The sequence below is a fragment of the Mustela putorius genome, unplaced genomic scaffold (genome assembly GCF_011764305.1).
Source record: "Mustela putorius furo isolate JIRA1106 unplaced genomic scaffold, ASM1176430v1.1 tig00003869_pilon_pilon_pilon, whole genome shotgun sequence".
Taxonomy (NCBI): Eukaryota; Metazoa; Chordata; class Mammalia; order Carnivora; family Mustelidae; genus Mustela; species Mustela putorius.
In genome coordinates, this window is record NW_025422021.1 from 15,654,781 (window position 1) to 15,675,068 (window position 20,288).

A 20,288-nucleotide genomic window follows, 5' to 3' on the forward strand; every position below is an offset into this window, starting at 1 on the left:
TTATAAAAAGCAAAGCAAATTTTAATAACCAACGGTCTTCTACTGAAACAATATTTTCTTTTTACCATCCCCAATTAAACTAAACATTATATTTCTGGTATAAATGAATTTTTAAAAAATTATAAAGAGATCTTGCTAAAATATGTATTTTAAGGAACTGTGTGTCCTTAGAATCCAATTACACATTAGAAGGAACAACTTGGAACAGTTTATATCTCAGAATTGTAAAAGCATGAAAATAATAATATGTGAACTGCTAACCTTGAGATCTCATGAACTCCAGTATCTTCCTGAAGACTCTATGCTTCTGAAAACATTGTTTTCAGTCTCTTGCTATCTCCTTATTTTTTCCTTAAAAAAGAAAACATGCCTCAATATGTCATATAAGGTTATATTTGCAAAAAGTAAAGCTAGCTACATAATATAAATATAACGTGACACAGGAAAATCAATAGGAATCCTAGAATACAAACAAGGCATTAAATATAGAACTCAATATTCACAGTGTATATAATTTAGCAGAAACAATATCCATGCTAGAAGAATGTAGCAAATTTCTAATCAATAAACTAATATTACTATGTGTAAGAAGGTAAAGACATTCCATCTTGTTAATCACCATTACACTAGATTCAATAACTTTCTGGTTTCCAGGAGATCATATCTTCAAGACATATAGAAATCCAGGAAAATCAACCAGAATGTCATAATTATATAGTTGGTAGCAATCACAATGAATATTTATTATGTTTTTTTATTTGTTTAAAGGAAACTATTTAATAATAAAATTAACTCATTTATATGTCCTGGTTTGAAGATACCTTAGGCTTTAAGAAAATAATTTAAACAAATTATTCTTTAAAAGAAACATGCTTTAAGAAAAATCTTATTTTTAAAACTATAGTGCCATTATTCAAAATTTTTAGTGCCATAATTTTAAAAGGTAATGAAATCCTCATAATAATTATACACTTGTATTTTGCTCAAACTAAAATGTATATAATCACTTTCTCTAAAGAATTAATGAACCTTCCCTTCTAACATGCTGAAGTAAATCATTATGTCTATACAAATGTAAAAGTTTTTCTTATAGATGGGGTAGAGAAGTTTGTGAAGGATGGTTCATTTAGTATTTCCACAACAGCCAGAAATGAACCATCATAGACCATTGCCAATGAAAATAGGCAGTATGGAAATACCATACATGAGTTACTTGAATGAAGAAATAGCCCAAGCAAATGACATGGGCTGATGTTTTTCAGACAAGCTTAAAACATAAAAATCTTTAAGGGAAAAAAAAAAAAGATCGCAGGAACACTGTGTCTCTGGGAGCCTCTTTCTTCCTTTAACTTTCTTTAACTAGTCTAGAATAGACTAGAATATCCACGGTACTCACTCATAAGTATTATCAAATTATGGTCAGAATTGCAGAGTTAAGCAGAGGTTATTGAGTATAGCTTGGTTCTGATGAAGTGTAGATTCAGCAGAAGAACTTGAGAAATTCTGGAGACATTGATTCAAAATTCAGTTTTAATAATTTTAAATATCTTAAACATTATACCCTCAAATGATGACATACTAAAGAACACTGAAACAATTACTTTTATCACCTGTTGCAGTCATTTTGAGGAATATTTCAGAGTACAACTTTTTCTGTCTTCTGTTAATGATATATACATATATACCTATATACATATTCTAAGAATGCAGGTCGAATAATTAAAAAAAACAATAAGTATATTAACAGATATACCAGCTTGTAGTATGTCCACTGAATAAAGACTTTAAAAATTATTTGCAATTAAAACAAAACACCAAAAATAAGTTAGATGCTGAGTTGAATATGTCTATAAATGTCATTCATAATCTCAACTCAAACTTTCTTGTTAATGAAAATGAATTCCATAGTATTTAAGTGTCATTTTTATCTATTGAGGTATTATTTAAGATTTTATCTTAAAAATAAAGTTTTTACTATTCTTAAAAAATGGGGACAGTAGGTAACAATAAATCTCATTTGGCAATTTAGGGCATTAAGCTAAATGGAGTATTCCATTATTTATAGACTATGGAGAAATATATACTATTTATATTTAGGCACTAGAATCTCATGAAAGTACATACAACAACTTCTGCTCTCCTTTAATCCTTTTACCTGGTTATTGTTTAATTGGACACAGTAAAACTAAATAAGGAAAAGGTGTGCCTTAGAGATACCAGATTTTTATTTATTTCTTATTTACCATGAAGATTTCTTTTTCATTCTTTTACATTTCAAATCATAAAATTACAAATATATATATATGTGTGTATTATGTATATGAAATAGACTGTCCCAGAATTTGCCAATGTAATAAGCATTTTAATAAAGGAAATCATAATAAACTAAAGCATAGAGTTCAATAAAAAAAAAAACGAGGAAACTACTACCTGGTTCAGTCTCCCTATTTTATAAGTATGAAAACTTATTGCTATGTATTTGACATGTAGATAACTCTGAAGTAAAAGATGAAGTATTTTTTGACCAATGATTGTTAAAACTGGAATTGAAAACATAATTGTATTTTACAACCAAATAAATAAAAGACTTTTTATAGTCATTGAGAGTTATCTATTGAGAAAAGCAAAAGTATTTAAATTTACATACCTGCAATTACCCTATAATTTACAAAGAGGACAAAGGACCCTTGGTAATGGAAAAAAGGAACCCAAACTTTGACCTGTTTGAAAGTCAAATATAGAAGCATATATTTGACTGACAGGATTGACCCAAACTGAGGCCAGTCGAGCCCCTGGGAGGAGTTCATCACAAAAGAAAAATAATTCTGGAAGAGCAAGTAATTTTCAATGCTAATTTCCAAGATTGGGCATCTGAGGATCAGTGTTAGTTCTGGGTGCAACATGCAATAGTTACCACTGGAAACCATTCCAACGCCGCACCTTGGTTTGCCGGATGTGACATGGGGACATGGGCTGTATGAGACTGTGTAAGGAAGTATGTGTGCACTTACGTGAAAGAGAGAATTTGAAGAGTTGTGCTAAGATCTGTGGATCAATAGCACTTACCCTGAGACCCAGGCAAATTTGTAAAGGAATAATCCCTAAGTAACGTATCTCAGAAAGATCCAGGGGCTGTTACTCTTCCTCTGCAAGCCCTCTGGGCACAACAGTGCCGATGTTCACAAGTTTGGTAGAGACTGCCACTTTCTTGAAATGCTATGTCTTTGAAGTAATCACAACCCAAGGTGAACACCCCTAGCATACCCTGTTAAAGTTGTACTAAGATTGGATCCCAGTCCTACGGATGGCCTTAGGAGTGTCAAGTGACATCTGGGATTGATTTGTGCATAAATATAACCATCCCAGGCACTAAGTGGAAGTTTATGGAAGACTAGGAACATGTACACTAAAGTAAATGCAACATGATTTGTCTTCATAAATGTTTGTGGTAGTCATCTAAAGAACCCTGGTTTATGATTATAAGTTCTATGAAAAATAATATTGACATAAACCTATGTTATCATTTAGGAATGTGTACCTAACATTCATGATTCATATCTACCTAACATTCATGATTCATATCTGATCTTTTCTAATATCTGGGATTCAATTAAGAGATTTTCTTTTTTTTTTTTTTAAGATTTTATTTATTTATTTGACAGAGATCACAAGTAGGCAGAGAGGCAGGCAGAGAGAGAGAGAGAGAGAGAGAGAGAGGGAAGCAGGCTTCCTGCGGAGCAGGGAGCCGCATGCGGGGCTCGATCCCAGGACCCTGAGATCATGACCCGAGCCGAAGGCAGCAGCCCAAACCACTGAGCCACCCAGGCGCCCCACAATTAAGAGATTTTCTGAGACCTAGTTTTTCACTTTTAGAAATTTTTGCAATCTTGCTGAGCTAGAGGGAATGGTGAGCACCACCTCTCTTTGTGTCAGGTTCCTTAGTTTTCTGGTTGCCCGAGGACATTACTGCAAACCATCCTACCAATCCCAGCAGCCATATGTAGTGGCAAGGGTAAAAGCACTCTCCCGTGTTTGTCAACATTTTCTCTAAAGGGCACCTTTAGTAGGTCAGTGAGGCACAAAGCTCACATGTTGGTATGTTTCAATCAATAGTCATGGTAGACTTCACTGAGGTTACTGAAGGTCACATCTCAGTAGTAGCCTTAAGTGAGCTATCAGATCAGCTTGTATTATTTTTAATGGATGATTCATGGATTAACTACAAGGAAATATAACTTGCTTAAGACACTCTTATCTTGTTCCTCTCTTAAAAAAAAAAAAAAAAAAAAAAACTTCCAAATGCCAAGTTTTTGAGAATAAACTTAACCCTCTCAGGGTCACAGAATTTGGACCCCCCAAACCAACCATTTCGCATGTCTGAAAGCCTGCTTCATGGCAGTTTCAGTATGTCAAGAGGAAATGTCACTTTGTGAACACAAGTGAAGAAATGTGAATTTGCTCTTCCCTATTTCTAAGGTGACAATAAGACTTATAGGTTCAGTGCAATAGTTTAATTACATTTGCAACTGCATCTTAAAATATAGTATTGCATGATTAATACACCAGCAACCAGCAGAAGCATCATTCTCTCTGCAGGACTGCCTCTTCACACAAAGGGCTTAGGGTAGAAGAATCTAGCAAGACCAATCTGCTATGTAAAGTTTGAAGCTATCTTTCTAAAAGAACAAAAGCCCATGGAGAGACACATTGATTCAACTTAGAATTCTTTAAGTAACAAGATCACTCTAATTTCGTGTCTTCATGAACACATGTTGAAGTACAGTTATCAAAATCCATGCAGCATCTACTCATTTACCAAACAACAAAAAGTGAATTTCTGTGTCTTCCTAACATGTGTTGAACTATAATAAGGTAGTATCACGTGTCCAAAAAAGTTTCCTAAAATGATAACACTTAAGTCATTCCATTTCAGTAAAGTGGGTAAGAGTTATCAAAACAAATTAAATCAGTCCTAATTGGGCTGTTTATGTATCAGGTAGTAACCATGGGAAAAGATATAATGATAATTATGGGAAATTTGCAAAAATTATAAGAAAATCTAGGTAAAAATTTAGGTAAAAATATTAAAACCTAAAGAATTACATAGTTTTCCAGAAAATTTCCAATTAGTGAAATTGACCCAAAAAGACATACAAATTTGGTAAAACAGATTAAAAGAGATTAAAAAGGTGTTTCAGGCTCTATGATCACAGGGGCAGTTAGGGTCAACAGGTTATAGGGAAGCCTTAATGAACCTTTATAACAAAAGGTTGCAAGTTGCTTAGAGCATACACTCCACCACCAAAAGTGTTTCTCGACCTCTACATATTTTTCATTGCCCCCACTCATGTTCACACTTGCCACTCACCCAGTGCAGGGTCTGTTATTCAACATGGTAGACTATCCTTTCATATAGACTCACCTCCAGGACTTTTCTCTCTCCTCTTCGGACCAGCGTGATGGAAAAAAAAAAAAAAATCACTTGGTTAAATTCAGCTCTCCTACTATGAAACTACCAGTAGTCACTGAACAGATTACTATGATTAGAGAAAATGTAGGATACTGCATCCCTGGAAAGACTATTGATATATGATCACAGACTTTAACCCAATGACACCACCAACAGAAGCACCTTTGCTTCTTTGCAACTCTCCAACATTTTTTCCCATCTCCCCCTCTCAGTTTATGATACTGCTTCTAAGAAAATTGGAAGAATGATTTAATTTCCTCTTCTTATCTATATCCTACATACTCTTGATATTTATACCCATATAGTAAGCCTTCAATCCTCTTATAATGGAGAAACTTCTCTCCCACCTAAGATCAATCCTTTCTCTTGGATTCTATTTCTTCTCACCAATTTTAGGTCTTTGCTGCTTCAGTTATTCCCTCATGCTCCTGCATCACCATTCCCCCTTCCCCCCTATTTCACTGGATTAGTCCCATCTGTCTGCAAACTTAACCAAAGAGGTGAAAGACCTGTAATCTGAAAACTATAAAACACTGATGAAAGAAACTGAAGATGATACATAGAAATGGAAAGACATTCCATGCTCATGGTTGGAAGAACAAATGCTGTTCAAGTGTATATACTACCCAAAGCAATCTACACATTTTATGCAATCCCTATCAAAATACGTACAGCATTTTTCACAGAACTGGAACAAGCAATCCTAAATGAGTATGGAACCGCTAAGACCCCAAATAGGCAAAGCGATCTTGAAATTTAAAAAAAACAGAACTGGAGATATCACAATTCTGGACTCCATATTATGTTACAAAGCTGTAGTAATAAAAACAATATAGTACTGGCACAAGAACAGACATAGGTCGATGCAATAGAATAGAAAATCCACGGGGCACCTGGGTGGCTCAGTGGGTTAAGCTTCTGCCTTCTGCTCAGGTCATGATCTCATGATCTCAGGGTCCTGGGATCATGCCCCACATCAGGCTCTCTGCTCAGCAGGGAGCCTGTTTCCCCTTCTCTCTGCCTGCCTCTCTGCCTACTTGTGATCTACAAATAAATAAATAAATAAAATCTTTAAAAAAAAGAAAAGGAAAGAAAATCCAGAAATAAGCCCACAGTTATATGGTCAATTAATTTCAACAAAGGAGTAAAGGAATATACAATGGAAAAAAGAAGTCTCTTCAGCAAATGGTGCCGGGAAAACTAGACAGCCACAGGCAAAAGAAGGAAACAGTACTGCTTTTTTACAGTATACACACAAATAAACCCAAAATGGATTAAACACTTAACTGTGAGAACTGAAACTATAAAAATCCTAGAAGAGGGCACAGGCAGTAATTTCTCTGAGATCAGTTGCAGCACTATTTCTCTAATTACAAAGCTAAGAAAATAAAAAGCAAAAATAAAATGAGACTACATCAAAATAAAAAGCTTCTGTACAGCAAAGAAAACAATCGACAAAAGTAAAAGTCACCTTACCAAATGAGAGGAGATATTTGCAAATGACATATCCAAAAAAGGATTAGTATCCAAAATATATTTTAAAAACTGATAAAATCAACACCCAAAAAACAATCCAATTTAAAAATGGGCAGAAAACATGAACAGACATTTCTCCAAAGAAGATATCCAGAAGGTCGGCAGACACATGAAAGATGCTCAACATCATTCATCATCAGGGAAATGCAAATGAAAACCACAATGAGATATGACCTCATACTGTCAAAATGGCTAAAATCAAAATCACAGGGAACACATACACTGTTGGTGAGAAGGCAAAGTAGTATAGGCACCTTGGAAAACAGTATGGAGATTCCTCAGCAAGTTAAAAACAGAACTATCCTAAAAGCCAGTAATTGCACTACCCCCAAAATACAAAAACACTAATTCAAAGGTATATATACACCCCGATATTTATTGCAGCATTATTTACAATGACTAAATTAAAGAAGCAGTCAAAGTGTCCATCAAAAATGAATGAATAAAGAAAATGTAGTATATATACACTGTAGAATATGATTCAACCATAAAAAGGAATGAAATCTTGCCATTTACAACATGGATGGAATTAGAGAGTATTATGCTAAGTGAAATAAGTCAGTCAGAAAAAGACAAATACCAGATGTTTCACTCATATGAGGAATTTAAGAAACAAAACAAACGAGCAAAGGAAAAGAGGGAGAGAAAAGCCAGGAAACAGACTCTTGACTATAGAGAACAGATGGTTACCAAAAGAAAGGTAGGTGAGAGAGGAGTGAAATAGGTGGAGAGGACTCACAGTGCACTGACCTTGATGAGCACCGAGTAATGTATAGAATTGTTAAATCACTATATTGTACATTTGAAACTAATATTACACTGTATGTTACCTATTCTGGAATTAAAATTAAAAACTTAACTTAAAAAATCCCTTTACATCAGTTCCCCATCTCATCACTTTATTTCTCAATTCCATTTTATAGCAACTTCCCCAGAGACGTACTGAACACCTCCAAATTAGGCTTCATTTTTACAACTCCACCGAAGTAGCACTTCCCTTGGTCAGCAGTGAACTCAGATATTGACAAACCAAATGGTAAATTTTCTCTCAAGAGAGTTTGATTCAGATAATCACTTTTTTTTTTTTAACTTGGCTTCTAGGATACCATACACGAAGTAGGCTTATCTCCTACCTCATCCGCTGCCCCTTCTTAACCTCTTTGCCTAATTTCTTCTAATCTTCCTGACATTGAAATCCTTTAGTAGATTGAGATGTGATATTTCTTCTCTATTTGACTCTTTCTTACAAAAGCAGATCCAGTCCTATGTCTTTAAATACCACCATTTATTTATGAACCCCAATTTAGCTTTTAGCTTGAACCCCTTCACTGGGCTATAGATTCTGATATCCACAGTCTATTCCACAGCTCTGCTTGAATGGCTAACATGCTTTTGAAAGTTAACATGTTAATATAATAATAGTAATAATAATAATAAAAAGAAAGGAAGGAAGAAATAAAGGAAAGAATGAAGGAAGGAAAGATGGAAGGGAGAGAAAGAAAGAAAATAACATACTCCAGGCTTCCTCCTCCTACTCCAGTCTTTTCCAGTGCAGTAAATGACATCCGTGTTTACCCAGTGACTTATAATAAAAACATAGCTCCTAGAGAAATGGCTGATTCTAGACTCGGGCAAGGAAAACAAAAAATGAACTTGAAGCATCTTATGGTAATGGAAAGAAAGGAAGAAAGAAAAAACAGGCACAGGCATGTCAAAAAGATACAAGAATAAACCTGAAAGAACTTTTAATGACCAGAGTTGGAATAGTTTAAGCAAATAATAGTAATAAGAGTAATAATAATAATAATAATGACAGTATTAGATTATAACCAAGAAATAAAATAAATATCTATGAGTAATAAAAGAAATAAAAAGAATAGAATAAGAAATAAAATAAATATCTATGCTCATGTAAATAAATGACTAAATAAATAAGTAGGGGAGGAGGAACAAATCTTTCTTACAAGTATTCCAAAAAATAAGTAGATCCTTTTTCAGGAAGTGGAGTTTGATCCCCACTCCCACCTTAAGTGTGAGCTGTATTTAAATAAGTTGTTTCCAAAGAATAGAATATGGAAAAAGGAAAAAAAAAACCACTAATGATAAATTGGAGAAACTTAGCACATATCATCTTAACCAAATGACAATCATTAATACCACCAGTGACATAGCACGTTAGTATCATCTAGTCCCTCATATATTTGGACAAGAAGAGCACTTCATTTTCTGTGACTTTCTTATTCCAGATCTACAACCCCCATGTAATGAGAAAACATCAGAGAAAACTAAAATTGCCAAACATTCTAACTATGCTCTTCAAAAAGTAATGGTCCTTAAAAAAAAAAAAAAAAAAACAAGAGAAGACTGAAAAACTGAGGAAAATAAGGAGACATGATAACTAAATTCGACATGATATTCTTGAGTAGATCTTATTAGAAAAAGGATATCCATGAATAAATCTGAAAAGAATCTGTAGTTTAGTTAATATAATAATAAGTGGTAACAATGTTAATTTCTTTGTCTGGACAAATGTACCACGGTTACATAAGATGTTAATACTGGAGGAAGCTGAGCAAAGGGTTTAGGTAATTCTGTGCTATTTTTACAACTTTGCCGTGAAACTAAAATTATTCCAAAATATAAAGTTAGTTAAAAGCCTAAGAATTATTCATGTTTATCTGTTTTTCTTAAACCTCACATCTAAACATCAGCATCTCCCATTAGTTCTACGTTCAAGATTTATTGTGAATCTGAGCACTTGTCACCAACTCAACAACGGTTTCCCACCTGGTCAATGCCTTCTCCATTGATTCCCCATTGCCCATGCACACAAGGGTTAAGCTCTTTGCCAATGGTCTGCATCTGCATTTGCTCTTCATTCTTTCTAGAAGTCCCCTCTCACTCCAGATATTACATGGCCTAACCCTAACCCTACTATTAAGAATCTATCCTCAAAAAAGTTAAGCACTGGCAGCACCTGGGTGGTGCAGTTGGTTGGGCCTCTGACTCTTGATTTCAGCTCAGGTCTTGATCTTAGGGTGGTGTGATTGAGCCCCACCTTGGGCTCTAGCTTAGTATGGAGTCTGCTTGGGATTCTCTCCTCCTCCCTACCATAAATAAATAAATATATCTATATCTATATCTATATCTATATCTATATATATTAGAGAAACAAAAGTAAAGCATTGGAGGAACTGGGTGGCTCAGTCAGTTAAGCAACCAACTACTGATTTCAGTTCAGGTCATAATTTCAGGGATGTGATATCGAGCCCCATGATGGCTCCATGCTGGGTGTGGAGACTGCTTGAGATTCTCTCTCCTCACTTCCCCTCTCTCTTTTCCAGTAAAGCACCAGTATATAAGGACTTTTTCAAATGAATATGCATTACAGCCTTGCTCATAGCTGCATAAAAACTAAGCTGAAACAAATGAACACTCGTAGGGGAAGGACTGAAAAAAAATAGAATATATCCAATATTTTGCAATCATCAAAAAGAATAAAATAGAGCTATGGCAAAGACATTGGGGAATTTTCATAAGGTATTGTTCAATGAAAAGAGTCAGGATGAAGAAAAATGTATATAAGATGATCCACTTTTGACAAAAAAAATCTTTTGTGACAATATCTTTATGATTATTTGATACTGAAAAAAAATGAAAGGATAACTAGGACAGTAAGAGTTACCTACAGGAGTTAGAAATATAGATGAAGAATGCACAGGAAGAAAAAGGAAAAACCAGGGTGCCTGGGTGGCTCAGTCAGTTAAGCATCTGCCTTTGGCTTAGGTCATGATCCCAGGGTCCTGGGATTGAGTCTCCTGCATTAGGCTCCTGCTTAGTGGGAGCCTGCTTCTCCCTCTCCCACTCCACCTGCTTGTGTTCCCTCTCTCTCTGTGTCTCTCTGTGTCAAATAAATTAATAAAATCTTTACAAAAAAAAAAAAGAAAGAAAGAAAGAAAGGAAGAAAGAAAGAAAAGGGAAAGGGAGAAACCAAGCAAAATAAAAAGAAAGAAAAGAGAGAGGGAGGAAGGAGAGAGGGAAGGAAACGGGTAAGAAAAAGAAAGAGAGAGAGAGGGAGCTCAAAATAAGATTATAGTTTAGTTAAATTATTTGTGGATTATCTTGGAACCAGAAAATATCATGAAAATAATTCAACAGTAATCGATAAAACAATGTATAAAATTGAACATACACTAGGTACATGAATATTTAGAGCAACATAGGTTTTAATATAAAAAAAAATGAGAACTTAAAAAACAACTGGCAGGAAAAGGGAGGACTATATTGGGTAAACTTGTGCTGTGGAATAGTATGCAGAAAGAAAGAGAGAGAGGAAGAAGAGAGGGCGGGAGGAAATTAAGTAAATTTTGTGAAACAATATGTATGACTTCACATAAAAATGCATGTGTGTCTGTTGAAAGAGAATTATTCAGAGATTCCATTTTGAAGCACAGAATGGTTTTTGGACATTGGGCCCCCAATTTCCTCAAGCAGAAACCAACTTTTAAATATAAAATTGATTGCAGGTCTCCTTAATCTCAGAGAGAAAATAAAGGATTGCTGCTAGAATCGATCAGGTTCCCAGGATATGCATAAATTCTTACAGATGGTCCCAGGAACTCAGCTAAACTGCAGCCTATGTTAGTCAGTGTACTTTCAGTGTACGGCAGAAAATAGAAACCAAACCTAAAAAAAGAAAAAGCAATATCCACGGACAGGAAGAAAAGAGGAAGAACTTTACAGAATGTGTTCACTCAACTTTTAGTTGTCAAAGCAGCCTGTGGTATCTGCTTTAATTTTTATAGTGGGCATTGTCCCTCATGGAAACCACACAGTAACTATCCCACAGGGGAGGAACACCCAAATAAATAGTTGAATAGTTGCTGGGCAGCCCTGACAACTGGCATTCTCTTGAAGAACAATGAGGAACAAATCAGAGACATTGTGTTATAAAGTATGTTCTGATCTTCTCTGCCGCAATAAGATATAAGGAGCCTTACAAATATGCCCCTGGTGGAAGTGTCCAGCGCCTACTATTTCATAAATGCTGATGTACTTTCTTCAGATTTCAGAAACATTGCATGTTGTGGCAGGCAGAATTGGGGTGTAAACGATTATGTAATTAACTTGGTCACAAATTGGTCCGCTTGTAACACTGTGTTGCTACACATTGTGCCAATGTTGAGTATGAAGTATGGATAAAGGAAAGAGGGATTCATTCTGGATATTATCTGAGGGAATTTGGTTATAGAAGTCTGTTGTTGGACTTCTTGATAGATGAATATAATAAAGTGACTTTACCAGAAGGTGAATATGAATGAACCCTGAATGAAGATTTAAAAAAAAAAAAATGAGTAGGGAAATGCTGATTCAATACAGCTGAAGGGAGAAATGTAAGTGGCATAATAATGTAATATAAAGTGCTTAGGCTCTCGAGGATCAAAAACACAGACATTAACATGTTGCTGATGCTCTCATCTTACTTTATGACTTTGGGCAATTTACTTAACATCAGTTTCTTCATCTGTTAAATGGGCATATAGACTCTGATTTCATATTTTTCAGGAAAGATAATAAGGCATTTAAAACAACATGTGAGGGATGCCTAGGTGGCTCAGTCATTAAGTGCCTTTGGCTCAGGTCATGATCACAGTATTCCTGGGATCAAGCCCCACATCGGACTCCCTCCTCAGCAGGAAGCCGGTTTCTCTTTCTTCTACTCTCCTTGCTGGTGTCCATGCTCTCGCTCTCTCTCTCTGTCAAATAAATAAATGAAATTTTAAAAAATTATAATAATAATAAATAAATAAAACAACAGGTGACTAATAGCAGACCTTTAACACATTAGGTCTCTTAATTAATTTTAAAAAGGGTAATCTTGACTGACTAATCTTGTTTTTATCTTGTTTTCCTTTCCCATATTTTTCTCATTTATTTTATATTTATTCTTATTATTTTATAAGCAAAAGAGCAGAATTTTGATAGACTATTTATAAATTTAAAAAACAATTGACAGGGATGCCTGGGTGGCTCAGTTGGTTAAGCAGCTGCCTTCGGCTCAGGTCATGATCCCAGCGTCCTGGGATCGAGTCCCACATTGGGCGCCTTGCTCGGCAGGGAGCCTGCTTCTCCCTCTGCCTCTGCCTGCCATTCTGTCTGCCTGTGCTCGCTCTCTCTCCCTCTCTCTCTGATAAATAAATAAAATCTAAAAAAAAAAAACAATTGACATATTTCCACTATTCACAATTTATTTGTATAGTGCTGTTTAAACAAAAGCGATTTAGATCTTCATGTTTATTCACTATGGTGTCAAAATGAATTACTAGTATGATAGCCATTATTACTGGTGGCCCAACATATTTTTCTTTCTATTTTTTTTCTCTCTTAACATACTCTACATCTCCTTTCTTATTACCACAAGAGTGGATAAATGAATAAGATCTAGCCAAACAAAGAACCTCATTCCTTGGCCACAGTGATTGGTTCAGTGAAGGGCATGTGACCCAGGCTAGAGTTATCAGGCAGGGTCCAGTTCAGAAAACAGGCAATGCTAGATGGTTCAATGGAAGGAAAGGAATTTCAGATGGTGAACTGGTTATAATAATTTTCTAAGAGTTGAGATGCCAGACAAAACAGAAAACAAAGGTAGCACTCAAAACCTAGTGCTACCTCGTGGGAGCTAGATATGAGGAAAGGCTGCTCCATGGAGTGTGTGACCACAAAAGCAGGGTCATCACAACAAAGGCTGGAAGTATGGTAGAGATGCAGTGGCCACTGGAAGTATCAGCTGAGGCATAGATGAGTGCAGGGAAACACGCTGGTTTATCCTTTCATCCTGCCCTCTATTGTCCCACCAGTGCATCTCCTCTGTTGAATCCATCTGGAAATCAACGGACAAGGTACAATTTTCAGAGGAAGGGCAGACTGAGAACAAATGAGCACACAGTTGACACACCGAGATAATTCTCACAAAGAAAAGATATTTCATCATCTAAGTTGCTGGAGCCAGGAAAAGAGATTTTTTTCCTTGCCTTCAAGAACATAGTGCTAGAAAGACATCTATGTCTATGTGCAGGCAGCTATCTTCCACAGATTAGGGAAACCCATAATCCCATATTGGTCAGAGAAAATGAGGCCTTCTCATAATGAGAAGAGAACCAAGTCATGGGGTGGGGAGAGCACTGAGTTTGCCACATGAGCCCCAGATCCATTCTGCCCAATGTGACCTCACTCCCGTCTTTCTTGATTACATGAACTAAGAGGTCTCTTTTTGGTTTAAACTAGATTATAGAGGGCTTTTTCCCTTGTAATAAAAAGTCTTGACTAACATAACTATGACCATTAACTGAATATCTTAAAGAAGTTCGAGGACAAATGCCCAATATTACTAGTTTAAAAAAAAAAAAAAGAAATCAAAGAATGGATATGTTACCAGTAAAAGAAATTAAATGAACATGGTGATGTTGACAGGTCTTGGTTGACATAATAGTGAATGAATTCTCTTTCTCTTTCTCTTTTATCTTAAATAAGGAATTTAAATACAGGGAAAAAAAGGAATCTAAAAAGGTAATTTCCCCCAGCCTCTTAAAACAGAGGAGCCGGTTGATTTCTTTGATTCATGCTTGGTAATCAGACTACAAAAGGAATCCAGATCAATGCCAGATGGGGGCTATCAAAACAAAAATTGGCCACAAAGAAACAAAAATGTATTTAAAGTTAATCTGCAGCTATAATATGTGGGATGTTAAACAGAGCAGTTTCATCCGCTTTTATCCTACTTCAACAATTCAAAAGAGAATTTTTTTAATAATGTAAGTGAATGATTTATCCTTTAACCCATTTGCAGAAAAGGTAACGGAGGGCCAGTCCACTACCATATCTGTTTACTTGTGCTGAACACTATCGTTTCTAGCTTCTCCATCTTGCACAGCAATCAATATATGTACTCTTTTTACTACTCCTCAATCAAGTGGGAAATAGAAATTAATGGGTTTTGCTTCACAGAATAGAAATCCTTAGAAACCTAAAGGTGGTTAGCAGTTTGTTTGCTTTGAGTACCTAGAACAAAGAGTCAGATCTCACTTGCCAATAAGTAATTTTGTTTGAAGAACTTAAAACAACCCCCATCTTCCCCAAAACATATTTCCATTCAGTGATGCATCTTCTTCTAGGTCAAAGTTTCCTAGAGATCAGAGCTGATCTTTCTCCATTCTACATAATTTTCAGATAAAGATGGTATTTCTCAGGATGGTTTCATGTCTATTAGTCTCATTTATTCATCTAGTGAGAATATTCCCCAGGGCAAGAGCACGCTTTTACTCTGCCTACTCTCCAGCATAGTGTTCTACACATAGTGATCTCCATTGATTCTCTTAGGAACAGAATCTTAATAGACTCTTGGTATATGGGAAGAATTTATACCCCTTCAGTCTTAGAGGTACCAGGGGCAGGAACACCAGAGGTTCAGCATTTAACAAAGCTAATTTTTGTGGCAATCAGCATAGGTGGGTTAAACTTGACCAGAGTCTCAATTTCTATCACTTTCAGTTGTATTTCATTTTATTTTCACGAGTATTAATGTAAAGAAGGACTGAAGAACCACTTGTCTTTAATGTAGAAAGTTCTTCAAAAATTGAGGATATTGAAACAAAGTATCTATTACGTGGTATGGAAACAAAATGATTGGTTTTTTTTTTTTTTATGGATTTTAGAACATACATCAGAGTGTAGTGGTTAACAATACTGTCTCTGGCATTTGAGCTTGTTTTAATTCCAGCGGCAGCATGTACAAACTGTGTGAATTTAGGCATGTTTATGCCACTTCTTCTCCGTTTCCTCATCCATAACATGGAAATTCCACCAAGATCACCACCTTCACTCATTTCATAGATTGTCTTGTGGGGACTAAATGAGATAGTGATTCAAAGGCATTCAAAATTGAAATGAAATTTTTGTGAATGGCATATGATAGGAATCCAGTTTTGCTCTTTCATATGTGAATATCCAGTTTTTATAACACCATTGATTAAAGAGACTAACTTTTCTCAACTGCATATTTTGGCTCCCTTGTGAATCATTGGTTGGCTATATATACATGAGTTTATGTTGGGGGTCTCCATTCTGTTTCACTGATCCATGTATCTGTTTTTATGTCAGTATCATTTTGCTTTAATTACTACAGTTTTATAATATAGTTTGAAATCAGGAAGAGTGTTGCCTTCAGCTTTGTTCTTTCTTAATGAAACACATTTTAAAGTGAATTTTAAATTAACCTTGACCATTTCTAAGGGTTCTTTATTATATATACATTGCCAGACTAAATTTGATCCTCATGTGGGATTAAAGATTTTATTTATTTTTATTTTTATGAGAGAGAGAGAGAACAAGTGTGCACATTCATGAGCAGGGAAGAAGGGTAGAGGGAGAAGCAGACTACCCACTGAGCAGGGAGCCTGATGCAGGACTGGATTCCAGAGCCCTGGGATCATGACCTGAGCAGAAGGCAGACACTTAACCAACTGAGCCATGCAGGTGCCCTTCCTCATGTGAGATTAAGTTACCTTATTATGTAAAAGAGTCAAAGGTAATAATAGTTTTTATATTTGGAAAATATTTTTCAGTTTATAATATTAACAGGTCATAGAAAAAATGGGATTGTTTTGATATGAACTAATGAGGAATATGATGTAACTTCATAGTACTTATTAATTAAAAACTCTTAATGGAAGCATACCTCCTTCATATAGGATAAAGAATATCCTATGGCTAAATAAAGATATAACCTGGTAACATTTCCATTAAAAAAAGAAAAACAATGTCTTTTTAGTAACAACAATAATCTGTTACAACATATATAAAAAGTCTCATTCATAATAGGGTCAAAAAACTTTGGGGATTCAGCACGGAAAATGCACAGCAAGAAGAAAAGCACAAAACTCTACTGTAGGCAAAATAAATATGAAAGGATATCTGGCATTCCATTTTTTTTTTAAAGACTTTATTTATTATTTATTTGACAGGCAGAGAACACAAGTAGCAGAGAGGCAAGCAGAGAGAGAAAGAGGTGGAAGCAGGCTCCCTGCCAAGCAGAAAGCCCAATTGCGGGCTCAATCCCAGGACCCCGGGATCATGACCTGAGCTGAAGGCAGAGGCTTTAACCCACTGAGCCACCCAGGCACCCTGATATCTGGCATTCCTAAAATAGAAAAGCAATATGGCAAAGACACCAACCTTCCTTGTGAACCAAATTAACCAATAAATTTAATGCAATTTCCATGACATAGCAATGGTTTGTTTGGTAACTTGACAATATTCTTTTAAAATTCAAATAATGTTCATGTGAAATAGCTTATAGAGCCTTTAAAGAGTATGGTAGTATGTGGTGTTTCTGTCTAGTTAAGGAAAATTGTGAACTCTTATGTGAGATAGTAAAACTTAATATAGAGTCATAACATAACACTATTGTTGGTTTTGGAATAACCATCCAGATCATGAAACAGAAAGGAGACCACAGACACTAGTCCTATTGTATTTAAGCATCTGGTTCAAGAAAAGAATATACTTTCATATTAATAGAAACCATATTATTCAGTATATGATTTTTGGAAAACTGGAAAATTAGCTATTTCACACAATATGCCAACAATTTTCAACTGGTCTGAAGATTTAAATATATAATAGAAAGTTACAAAAGTTCTAGAAGAAATTATTTGTATACAATTAATCTTGGGAGCAGAGAAGTTCCACCTAAGTATTTCCTAAAAGCCAAATCTGTGATATATTTGACCACATAAACATATTTCTATGCAAACATAGGGTGAAAAGATAAATGGCAAAATAGGAAAGACATTATTGCATATGTGTTAATCAAATAATCCTTAATATTATAAAACAATGAAAGAGAAATCATGATCATAATAAAATAATAGAACATTTATATACACAGAAAAAAAGCAAATAAATAAATATATAAATAGTTGGCTTCCAGTATTCAGAGAAATTCAAGTTAAAACACCAGTAGAATCAGTTCTTACCTACCAGATTGGCCAAGGGGTGTATGTGGGCCCAACTGGCAAGACGTTGGGGCAATAGGCACTCAATTACTTAAAATAGGCACATAAATTGGCAAAGTTTTCTGGAGGGCAATTAAAATTATATTCTTTGAACTATGATTTCCATTTTTAAGGATTTATTCTAAGATTTATCTACAAGCATGTCATGACAGTAATAATCATATTAGTGAAAAATCTAGAAAACGATCATAATGAATGAACACAAGTCTTATTAAGCTAAAAATGTATGAAAATAAATTGAGAAAATATATAGATATTGTGAAAATTGAGAAATAAGTAAGTAACAAAACTTACTATCCATAATTTTAATATCCAGAGAAAATGTCTCTTAAGGTTTTCTATATTTCTACAGAAAATATTTCTCTTTTTACCTTTAGATCTTATTTTATACATATCTCGTACAGATTTAAGAGGTTTTATAAATAGGAGTAGAAATGTAATGGAGGTTTTATAAATGGGAGGAAAATATAATTTTGCAAACTTCTTTATTAATGTGAATATATTTTTATGTTAAAAGATACATCCATTCAACTGTTTTCATTGGCCACATAGTAATTGACTATATGGGTTTCCACAGATTATTCAACCAATTGTGTGGTATATAGGTTCTATATAATTTTTCACCATAAGAATAAATACTGCAAAAACCATTGTTAAAGCTAAAATTTTTATACATTCAGCTTTTTTTTTAAAAAAGATTTTATTTATATATTTGAAAGGAAGAGAGAGATCACAAGTAGGCAGAGAAGCAGGCAGAGAGATTGGGGGAAGCAGGCTCCATGCTGAGCAGAGAGCCCGATGTGGGGCTTGATCCCAGGACCAGGAGATCATTACCTGAGCCGAAGGCAGAGGCTTAACCCACTGAGCCACCCAGGCGCCCCTACATTCAACTTTTGAAAGTGAGAAGTAAATGTTAAACATATTGATTCAAAGTATTTCAATGTTCTAATCTTAGAATATTCTGATTTAATGAATAAGCTTAAAGGTTGGTAAAGCTATGTAGAGAGGTTGGAGAGGGATTTCACTTATACTGGCAAAATTGTGTGCATAAATTGGAAATTTTATGAACATTTGATAGAAATTGTCTTTTCCTATGAGTTTGCACCTGTTGAAGTTCACCCCAATTATATCCAAAATTCTTAATTTCTCTAAAATTAGTTAACTTATTTCAATTGTCTCATGTCATGTTTAAAATGACAAATCATTTAATCAATTAAGCATTTCCTTTTTCAAAAAAAGACGTGAACATGGCAATTGAAAATAAATTTATTTAAGACCTAACATCAGAATGAAATAAAATAATTTGTTTAAACATCTAGTACAATGCCTGGCAAATTATATATGTTCAATAAAGCTTGTTGTGATTATTACCTTTAAGTAATGTGGGGCAAATATGGGGTGCAGCTCTTATCCTCAAGGAGTTTACAGAGTTACAATGATTAATTTCAACCATTTTTCATATTCGGGCTAAAAGCTAGTGAATGCCAAAAGAAAAAAGTTATTTGAAATATAACAGTATTTATTTAAGCTGCATTTATCCCTTTTGGATTCCATTCATTTTTTAATTTTTCATCAAAACTTTTATTACGTCAGGGGGAATTTCTAAGTATATATGCTTCTTTATTAGTGCCCATAAATTACTTAAGTTTACTTAGATTTTCTTTTCCAGCCTCTCTAGCTTTATGCATATTTTTAAAAAAATCTAGGACAAATGTAAAATATATATGTCCTAATGTAGCCATGATCTAATTAGCATAACAGTTAATTTTAGGATTGATTAATAACCATGATAACTGTCAGCCTAATGATCATTATTTTGGTAAGTAAAAAATTCTTTCTTTTTAAAAGATTTATTTATTTATTTGTTTGTTTATTTATTTGACAGAGAGAGATCACAAGTAGGTAGAGAGGCAGGCAGAGAGAGGAGGAAGCAGGCTCCCTGCTGAGCAGAGAGCACGATCTGGGGCTTGATCCCAAGACCCTGAGATCAGGATCTGAGCCGAAGGGAGAGTCTTTAACCCACTGAGCCACCCAGGCTCCCCATGTAAGTAAAAAATTCTTAAAATGTGTGTATGTGTGTATGTATCTGAAAATATAGAGAGAGGTATTTATAATAGGTACTACTTTCTCCAAGCTAAAATGGCAGTTGTCATAGAAACAGCAAACAGCAGAAAGTCAGATCTGACATAACAAGAAAACAGTGGACAAAA

At 34.8% G+C, this 20,288-nt stretch overlaps 1 protein-coding gene across 3 annotated transcripts in view; it reads right to left on the minus strand.

Annotated features, from left to right (window-relative positions):
* Window positions 1-20,288, minus strand: part of CSRNP3 (cysteine and serine rich nuclear protein 3) — a 203,036-nt gene that overhangs the window by 155,014 nt on the left and 27,734 nt on the right. For all 3 annotated transcript variants that reach the window (XM_004743988.2, XM_004743985.2, XM_004743987.3), the window contains 2 exons: window positions 5,423-5,444; window positions 262-351 (listed from right to left, as the gene is read on the minus strand). In XM_004743988.2, coding sequence (XP_004744045.1) covers window positions 262-274 — 13 coding nt within the window. In that variant the 5' untranslated portion in view covers window positions 275-351; window positions 5,423-5,444. The remainder of the gene's footprint in view (window positions 1-261; window positions 352-5,422; window positions 5,445-20,288) is intronic.